Below are 10,323 nucleotides of genomic sequence, written 5' to 3' on the forward strand. Positions count from 1 at the left end.
CATTTATGATTTTCATTTTTCGTCAGGGTGATTAAATCAATAGTTATTCCTTAACCATCAACTAAGTGAAAAGCAAACATCAAAGCAAACTTCTTTTATTATTTATTTTTCACAAATTGTGCTTCTCCACCACTTTTCAATATAGTGAAATATATATTCTCGAAATGGTATACACTTTAGGATCAGAACAAACAAAGGGGAGAAATTCAGGGTCCTGTCGTACCCTACTGCTGTCATGCTGTATGGATGGATCCGATAAAACTGACCCTGTATAATATGATATACATGTCTAGAATTTGAAATGAGATATCTGTTTGTAACCTCATGCAGCTTGTTAGCTTTATGAGCCTCATGCTGGGAGAAAAGAACAGAACAAAGGCTTCAGTAATAAATGACCTTCGTTTGATTTCTCAACCATCCCAATTCTGCTCTTTTCTCTGTATCTTGCTCATTATTCTTTGTGCTATTTTTCACAGAAAAGGTTTTATAAGAATTCATTTAAATTCAGTGTATTGTTCCTTAATATGTTGTGTTGAAATTGAAATTCAGTTATAAACACAATTTCAATTCTGCTCACCGCCCCAGAGCGTCTATCAACGCAATTAATTCCTACTTCAAACCCTCCCCTGGAGCACCAAAGCAGTAACACACATTATCTGACACGGCACACGAGGATCACACTGTGTAAACTTCTATTAAAAGACCCTGGAGCATGATAACGCTTGACCATTCCACCTCCCAACACCCTCCTCTCTCGCCCTCTCCTGCTTCTGCATTTACTAGAATCCCCTCCGCCGCTGATTCCCCTCTTCTACCTCATCCCTCACTATCTCTCTCTTTCCATCACCTTTCTTTGTCAGTGGAGTGTGAATAGGGCTGATTATGGAGAAAAAGCAGATGATTATTATTCCAGCTCTCACTCTTTTGTCTCAGACACTCGCAAGAACGCACAAATTTTCTTGTTAGCAAGCGATTTCTGCAGCAATAGATCTTTTAAAGATTAAATCATAATTAACACATACAAAGGAGTGCACAAAATGCTTGACACATTTACTAACACAATATGGAGGCAAGTTACTCAAACGTATCTTAGATAATACTTTTTTCAGTTACTACATATGCGTTTTATAAATCTGTGGCAATTGTGACCATACCCCCTTTAAAAAACAAACCAAAAAAAGCAAAGTTGAAGTGTGTATTTTTTTTTTCATTTTGAAGTGTGTAATATTACTAAAGGTTCATATTAATGCTAATAATATTAACATTAATATTAATAAATCAATGAATTGCTACAAGTAAGCCATTTATAGTTTGATTTCATTTCATAATCCACGTAATATGACACTGTGACACTAGCTTGACCAATGACGTGAGTTTGGGGCGGGGCTTTCTTTTTTTCCAACCAATAGCAGATGGTGAGAGTGTTTAGAAAATGTATTTGAAAACAGTTAATATCTTAAAATTCTGTTTGGTGAGGCTATTAAAATGACACACTTCACCTTTGAGGATACATGTAGTCATTTGCTGTGTTTTACATTTATACCCAAAATCTCATGGAAACATTTAGCAATATGAAAAGTCGTTACAGTCTCCACCTCACTGTCCCAAGTTATGACTGCAGCTTTGCCCAAAGGCATAAGTCACTTTCACCCTCCAGAGTCCTCACAAAAGGATCCTATTCAACCCTGTAGCCCCATTGATCTGTGCTTAGTTGAAATGCAGAAGGAAAAATGTCTGTGGAGATGAAAGTGCGTTTTATTTTGGCTTTCTTCTTCAGTCTATAGTGCTAATAGACCTCTGCTTCTTTGTGAAAGGCTGCTGCAAATATCTACAAACACTCAGTTGAAGGTGAAAGTGCATGATGGTCTTGAGCTCACTTCTGTCAATGTATAATTTTAGATTCATGTGCATTCATGTGCGATGACCTACATCTAGAAGTAATTGGTCTGACCCTATTAACATAAAGTCCAATCTCCATCATCAATACCGCAAACAGAGATGCTTTCATTTGCAAAAAGGCAACGTGATATGGAAATAGCATGTCCATGTGTACAAGGATCCCTGTTCATTGCTTGTCAAAGAGGCTCAGCTGTGGTTATTACATACTTTAACAGTAAAGCGATAACCCCGGACGTAACCTCATCCGCATCTCTCCCACATCAGTGAACACAAAGAACAGACGAAAAACCTTTTCCCTTTTCGTTCCACTGTGTCATCAACATTTCAGTTATAAAAAACCTCATCCTCCGACAGGGAGATGCTGTCTGCGTGTTGTACGGACCCTTCCAAAGGCGAGATCCTCTGCTGCTGCGGCGGACGCTGTGTGTCCAGCGGAGAATGAGAATGACTGGGGGAATGAGACTGAGGAGGATGAGAAGGCATCAGGGAGCTGGTGTCATCAGCTTCCATGTGCATTCCGTACAGGTGCCGAGGAACACTCAAACTCTCTCCATCCAATAGGAACTGAGAAAGATAGGGGCCCTCGGGGTCTGTGAAGACATCGTCATCATTGTGAGAGCATAAATTAAAAAGACCTCAAGCACCCACATCCTCTAGAATGAAAATTATAGCGTAAATGATTAAGCCCATTAAATCCAAACTCAATATCGCGGTCTGATCTGCTCGATCCATGAGTCATTGTATCCCAGACACATTCAGACATTTCTGTTTTGCAGTCATTTATTCATGTGCAAGGCTTAAAGGCTCATCAGTACCGGGGTAAACAGGCCATTTGTCATTATACTGTGCTTATTACCACACAAGGGTTATCATCCACTCGTAATGAAATAACAGTATTTTTATACAAGCTGAGACAGCATGAGATGAACCAGATGGTCAGAATGACCTCCCTAAGTACTATGCTACTTTTATTCAATAGATGTATAAATAAAATATATATAGGATAATATAATTAATAATATCTATATGGGAAAGTAAGTTGTGAGATCTTCTTCATAAAGACTTATTTCCATTCAAACTAGTTTAGAGCTGGTCTTGCTATCAGACCAGTATCTAGTAGGCCTATATTTCACATGGACCAGCTAACATACTGATGACTAGCAAAGCTGATCTTTTTAGCATTGTTACATCTACACTCTTATAAAGAAGGTTCTTTAACTAACCTTTAACATCCGTAGAACCTTTCCATAGCACAAATGGTTCTTTATAGTGGAAAAAAAGGTTATTTAGATTTTGAAAATGTTCTTTACGCTAACAAAAAATGGTTATTTTTACTGTTCACTAAAAGGTTCTTTGGGGAAACAAAAATGGTCACATCTCTTGGAAATTGCAACTTTGAGTTTGGGGCAATACCTTGTAATGGAATTGTACTGGATGTGGCTATATTTTCAGCATCGTGTGTGGACCAGGCATTCATCGCTGCCTCAGCCAGAGCAAACTGCTCCGCCACACCTGTGAGAGGAAAAAAGAGATAATAGGTCACAGATACACAGAGTGCCAGGGGGAAAAAAAACCACTATAATTGCGTAAGAAATATGGACTTATATCTACTCTGTTTTTCTCACTCATGTCCTATGAATAATCATTTAACTTTAAAACCATAACAAAAATGGTAATTAACACCACCAAATCTGTACTTAACAAATCTCAAAATTTCCACCTAATCTGAAAATTTCCTCACCCTCAGGTCATCCAAGACGTAGATGAGTTTGTTTCTTAATCAGAACAGATCTGTAGAAGTTTACCATTACATCACTTGCACACCATTGGGTCCTCTGCAGTGAATGGGTGCCGTCAGAATTAGTGTGTCAAATAGCTGATAAAACCTCACAATAATCCAAGTGATCAACATGACTTCAGTCCATCATTTAATGTTCTGTGAAGGGGAAAAGCTGTATGTTTAGAAAAAAATCTATCAAAGCATTTTAACTTTTAACTGTCGCTTCTGGCCAAAATACTCCATTGAAAAAGCCCATCTTCTGTTGTCCTCCCACAATAAAATTAACTGACTTATTTAGAACTGTTTTAGACTGTTTTTACTAGTAACCAGTGCTTAATCGGTGTATATTTCTCTTGATTAGACAACTTTTTCATTGGAGAAAGCAATATTATTGATAGAGGACTTGTATTTTGGCTGGAAGCAACATCTTAAGGGTGAATTATTTTATTCCAAAATGCAGCTTTTTCACTTCTCATGATGTTAATTGGTGGACTGGAGCCTGGATTATTGTGATGTTTTTATCAGCTGTTTGAACTTTCATTCTGATGGCACCCATTCACTGCAGAAGATCCATTATGGCCTGAGTCGAAATTAACACTTGTGAATAAAATATTAGCAACCTGAGTCGAAATCATCTGACATATTAGATGGTTTTTACTGAGTCGAAAAGTTACACTTGTGAAAAAAATATTAGCATTTTTTTTACAACTAACAAAGTCACAAAAGTTTAATGCCAAGCCCCTGTTTTTATACTATATATGCAATTAAGTATACTTGACTTATACTTACAAACAAGTGGTTTTGAACTTTAGTTGGTTGTTTACTTGCACAAGTATTTTTTGGTAAGGGACCCCAATGACATGTGTCATTAGTTTTCAATATCTGGTATGTCTTTATTGGTTGCTACAGTACTGATTTGATCATACAAGAGGAGCAATCAAACTGTAAACAATAAAAGAAAGATTTGATCATACAAGAGGAGTTATCAATGTGGAAACAATGAATGGAAAAATCCTGCCTTCCTGTTCTTGTCCATCATACCATTTTGCCACAGCACTGAAACTGTGAGGTTTATTAGACATCACAATCAAAGTATTACTGTATTTATACTTATTATGCAGGGCTTAGGTTTAGAGATTAGATTAAACCCGGGTAGTTAAATGTTAAATATATAAATGCTGTCTTACCCGCAGCAAATCGTGCTTCTTTGATTTCATCAGTGAGGTGGGAGTAGAGCTGCTCGTCCTCCTGCAGTGCGGCTCCCACACCTCCCCATCCTCCACCATCTCTTGTCCAGCCACACCAGCCTCCTCCAGACGTCGCTTCCCCTCCCCAACTCTTCCACTCAATCAGGTGGGCGACTCGGCCCTGGGCCATCGCAGTGGGTTTAGTAATGTGGTCTTTAATAGTGGCCAGCAGTCCTGAGGAGATCGGAGGGATTAGCATGGGCGCAAATCAAATGAAATAAAGGAAATGAAAAGAAGGAAGGAGGTGAAGAGGTGATGCTAAAGAGGGGGAAAAGTGAGAATGGATAAATCGTCTGGGGAAAAAATTACATAGAGCTTACTCTCTTCAAAGTCATTGAAAAGTGAACAGTCTTATAAGGTTGAAAGCATGGGACCAGAAGACATTTCCAGTGGGTTTCACTTTGGGGCCCCATGGCATTTATTTCAAAGCATTAGAGGCACAAATACCATGTTTTGAGAAATATTAGCTATGTGAAATGAACAGTTATGTAACAGCCTAGCATGAAAAGTTAAACTGTATCTTTCCCCTTAAAATGGTCATTTTGGCCTGCAACACCTCAGAGGTCTTGACATTTACAATTGTGTTCAACAATTAAACAATTAAAACCATAAAAAATTAATTTGTAATTTTATATATACAAAAATACATAAATTAAAATTAATTTTCATCTAGTTTTAAATCAAAAAAAAATATATAGCTGTTTGAACTTTCATTCTGATGGCACCCATTCACTGCAGAAGATCCATTGGTGAGCAAGAAACATCTACATATTTCTTCTTTCTTCATATTTCTATATATATATATATATATATATAAATATATATCACACAACACACACACACACAAATAAAAAAGATGTATTTTATCTTGCTTGTATATGCTATTTTTGAACTATAAGAATTACAAACCAACATTTGGTCCCAAAATGATCGCCATTACTGGGTGATATAGGGTTAATTTTCAATCATGTTATCCATTCTGTTAGCATGTTTATTTATATGTTTAATGTTTATTATTATATTTATTGTAAATTACAAAACTATAAATAATTTTTTTAAACTATGTTTAGACATGTCCCAACTTTTGGTAAACAAGCAAAATAAATGTGTACTTTTTGTGACCAATGCATTAGTGGAAAGGAACATTTCTACATTGGCAAACTGGGCACCTAATTATCATGCAAGTCCTTACAAACCTATTGCTGGAAGTAGCAATAATTTGCATTCCCCATGACATGTGTTTTATAAACTAATCTTTCTAATAGCAATTTTTCCTTTATTTTTTGCATCATTATACATATTCATTAGCTATTTAATGCTTATTTATTTTTTGCATCATTATACATATTCATTAGCTAGTGAATGCCTTTATAATTAGACTGAAATTATCAAAATGTTCTTTGGAAAAACTTAAAAACCCATAACACATTATTAGTCTCTGTAATTAACATTCTGAAAAGAGTGGGCCTGGAGAAGTCAAGCAAAAAATAAAAAGAAAAAAAGAAAACAGGTGGCTAAAGAGGCACTAGAGAAGGAGAGAGAGAGAGATCGTTCAGAAATGAGAGATATGCAGGCAGAGGGAAATTACATTAGCAAGTTTCTGTAAAGGTCGACTGCTCTTCTGATTCAGACGAATGATTCTGAACCATAGCCAAAACCTAGCAAAACAACATACAGTGTGACAGTGCCTAACATGCACTCTTTGCTCCTCACCCATCAGGGAAGAATTAGCCAATTCTCCAATGTCATACCCGCTGCTGCTCCTTTTATCTGACATGCTGCCATTGTAGGACTGATGGTTACCCTGAATAACATGACAAGACGGGAAACACATAAGACAGCCTAACATACCAAATAAAACCTTTCAGAAATCACATTTGCAAGTGAATCACAGGTGCTAATTACACCTAACAAGACACTTTTACCAGAGCTTACACATTCAGAATGCAAAAGCACTCCCATGTATCATTGAAATTTATACATTTTCATATACTTAATTCTGAATGATAGGTTTATAAACTTGCAACCCTCTCGCACTTTTGATTTTATGTAATAAAACACACCTTAAAGATGGGCTGTCCCTCAGCATACGAGTGAAGCTCTTCCATGGGGTGCTGCTGGCCACTTTGCAGCTCTAGAGAGACAAAATTTGTTCCTGGTTATTGCATACAACTGTTTATTTTATATGTTTTTTTCAATGACAAATAACAGTGTGTGTGTGCATGTAGCAGAGTGCATTGAGTTTGTTCTGGAGTGGATGGACGGGACTCACTCCTGATGCTCTAATGTTTCCATAGCAACAAGAGATTGTCTTGACAACACCACCCTGGGGATCCCCAATGTTCAAGAGCACATTTTTCGTCACCGGCCGCGTCTCATTGAGGTTAGACCTCAAAGAGGACAGCTAATCTCAGACCTGTGGAGCTTTAGGTTCCCGCCAGCATGTTATTTGCTAACAGGTATCAACTGACAATGTGTGACCTTTACAATGTCACACGTTGTGCGTGTTTCCCCCTCTACAACCCACCTCCCATTCATCACCGTGAAACTCCATCCATCTCACATATGCATTATACATCAGCTTTGACCCTGGCATTTCGCGCTCCATGCTCCGCCTTAGCTACGGAGCCCAGGACCTTCTAACCCCCACAGGGTTCAGATAAACAAACACTACTCTCCGCTCTCTGGGACTTTCAAATCATCCACTTCATCTGTGCCATTTCCTTGGAGGACACCTTGAGGATGAAATGTCACCTCTAACCTTAGTCTCCATTTGAAATACTGTGACACTACATCTGTGTACCAAGATTGAGCTGTCTCGCTGGCTTACAATTCATAATACACTTGTCATATTCAGATGGGATGATACAAATGAGAACAGAATAATTTCCCTCTGGCGCTCAGAGGAAACTTCTCAGAATTAGCTGTGCTATTCCAGCGACTGTCAACAACTGGTTCTGTTTGGCCTGTGAATTTGGGACAAATAACTTAAATAAATCCCTCAGTGTAGGAAGACAGTCATTATGAAATAGATAATGTACACAGATCCGCACAAAATCAATAAATACGTGGACATGAAATATTGATTTTAGAAATATTTTATAGTCATCATGCAAGCGATGATGAACAGCAATTATCGCAAAATAAACCTGTTTAATAGTTAGTACACAGCTACTCAACAAATAAATAAATATGTGGATGTAAAATATTGATATGAAAATTATGTTACAATATTTATAGTCATTATGTAGGTGATAATATACAGCCATTATCCTAAAACAAACTGGACACAGTTTAATATACTTATAACACAGATAGGCCTACTCACCAAATAAACAAATACGTTGACATGAAATATTTATATGAGAATTATTTTATAGCTATTTAATACACATCTACATCTTTGTACTTAATACATATCTGTTCACAACATAAATAAATAAGAGGGTATGAAATAATAAATTGAGAATGTTTTTATGATTATTTTAAAGTTATTATGTTAGTGATAATGTACAATATATGTGTGTCCACAATGCTGTACTTATGCACTATTCTGTGACGTTTTGTAGTATAAATAGTGCGAGAAGTGTGTTCACAAACGAAGTGTGTAATGTTGGACACTTCATGCACTCAACTGTCTCAGCTTTAGTTACATAGCGGAGGGGGAGGGGCTATCAGACTCCGATTATTAATGACAAAATTACCTTATATAATTTATACACTGAGTTCATAGTGCATAAGTATATAGTGTTTAAGAGCATAGTGTACAGTATGTCATTTGGGATGCAGCTACTGACAGCAAAATAAATAAACCCTGAGAAAGTTTAAACACTTAATACACAGCTACTCACAAAATAAATAAATATGTGGACTTGAAATATTAATTCGAAAATGATTTTATAACCTTGCGTGTATAGTATTTTAAACATTTCACCAAGAAAAATAGTCAATTACAATGTCTAAAACAAACAGTCTAGCTACAAGACAAACTGCAAAATTTTAACAATAATAATGCATACATAGGCTACATATAAAAATAATACAACAATGCATATATATATATATATATATATATATATATATATATATATATATATATATATATATATATATATATATATATATGAATTAATGCCTTAACTCCCCAATTAAAAGGGAGGAGCCGACTGATATACAGCGTTGCCATAGACGACAGTGAATATTAGGAAACATCAGACCGCTGGGTGGCACGATTGTCCAATCAGAATGAAGTATTCCAGAAAGCTGCGTAATATTTAATTACAGTGCAGTATGTAAGCATCGGTATTTTAGCAGCAACATACTCTTGCTGCTGAGAAAATAAACAGTGCATCAGTATCAAAAACTATAAAAATTGCATACAATAAAAAACATTGTTCATATAAACTGCATTTATTTCAGTCACTCCCAACTGCATCTGCTCATTTTGCATTATATTTGAATAAGCTGTGATTTTTTCACATTCATACATTATATAAATGCTGAAGATAAGCAGACAAGGTGGGGAAAGAGATAAGAGTAAAGACTGGACGGACCAACAGCTAGGCTGATGGACACAGTACAGACAGAGACAGACAAACTCAGATAACATCAGGAACAGACTGACCTTGGTGACCTTTGCAGAGGCAGGAGCCCATGTCCAACAGCTCAGCAGTTATCTGTTCACCATGCTGACTGAGAGTGGGGTGACAGGGAAAAATTAGCAACAGAGAGAAAGAGATGAGTGCGTGTTTGGAAGAAGGGGATCTGGAACAAGCAGAGAGAGCCAACTGGATGATAGAGGTGGAGAAAAGAGGGAAGAAAAAATATTGGACCAGGAGGCGGAAAAAAGGGACCTGGTGTCCATCCGACAGAGTGAAGCACTGTTTCTCATGTGGGGATGGAAGTGAGGAGAGGGAAAGAGAGAGAAGTGGGGAAAACAGCACACAGACTGCATGCACTCAGTCCCTCCCCTCCCCTCTTCTCTTCTCCTCCCCCTTCTGCTCTCATTTTCTCTCTCAGACCCAACTTTCACACCATCTACATACTGAAATTACCACCTTTTATCGAGGTTACATTAGGGATGCATGCACTGATTAAAAATTCTGGGCATTAAGCTAACAATTTTTTTTATTTTATGTCTAATAACTGATAAATGTCTGATATTGAAATAAAATGATTTTGTTATTAAAATAATATTTATAATAAAATTATATTGAAATGCAAAAAAACCTAAAAAACTAAAATCAATTACTTTAAATGCTACTTACAAATTTAGGCATCAAAATATTATAATGTACAACGTGAAAATTAATAATTATTTTGTGATTTTCTAAAATTTTTTTTATTAAATTATTGGTGTTTTAAAAATATATAGATTTTTTAAAATTTATGGGAATT

The 10,323-nt window shown here is 36.5% G+C and overlaps 1 protein-coding gene across 1 annotated transcript; it reads right to left on the reverse strand.

Moving 5' to 3' along the window:
- Positions 1 to 79: 79 nt before the first annotated feature.
- LOC122135088 (protein FAM131C-like) lies at positions 80 to 9,858 on the reverse strand. Its single transcript, XM_042713185.1, has 6 exons — positions 9,551 to 9,858; positions 6,990 to 7,060; positions 6,640 to 6,730; positions 4,867 to 5,100; positions 3,313 to 3,411; positions 80 to 2,489 (listed from the first exon to the last, which is right to left on the reverse strand). Exons 1-6 carry the CDS (start codon positions 9,579 to 9,581, stop codon positions 2,224 to 2,226), a joined length of 792 nt encoding a protein of 263 aa, XP_042569119.1. The 5' UTR covers positions 9,582 to 9,858; the 3' UTR covers positions 80 to 2,223.
- Between the last annotated feature and the right edge of the window lie 465 nt (positions 9,859 to 10,323).

Source organism: Cyprinus carpio, chromosome A23 (assembly GCF_018340385.1).
Source record: "Cyprinus carpio isolate SPL01 chromosome A23, ASM1834038v1, whole genome shotgun sequence".
NCBI lineage: Eukaryota > Metazoa > Chordata > Actinopteri > Cypriniformes > Cyprinidae > Cyprinus > Cyprinus carpio.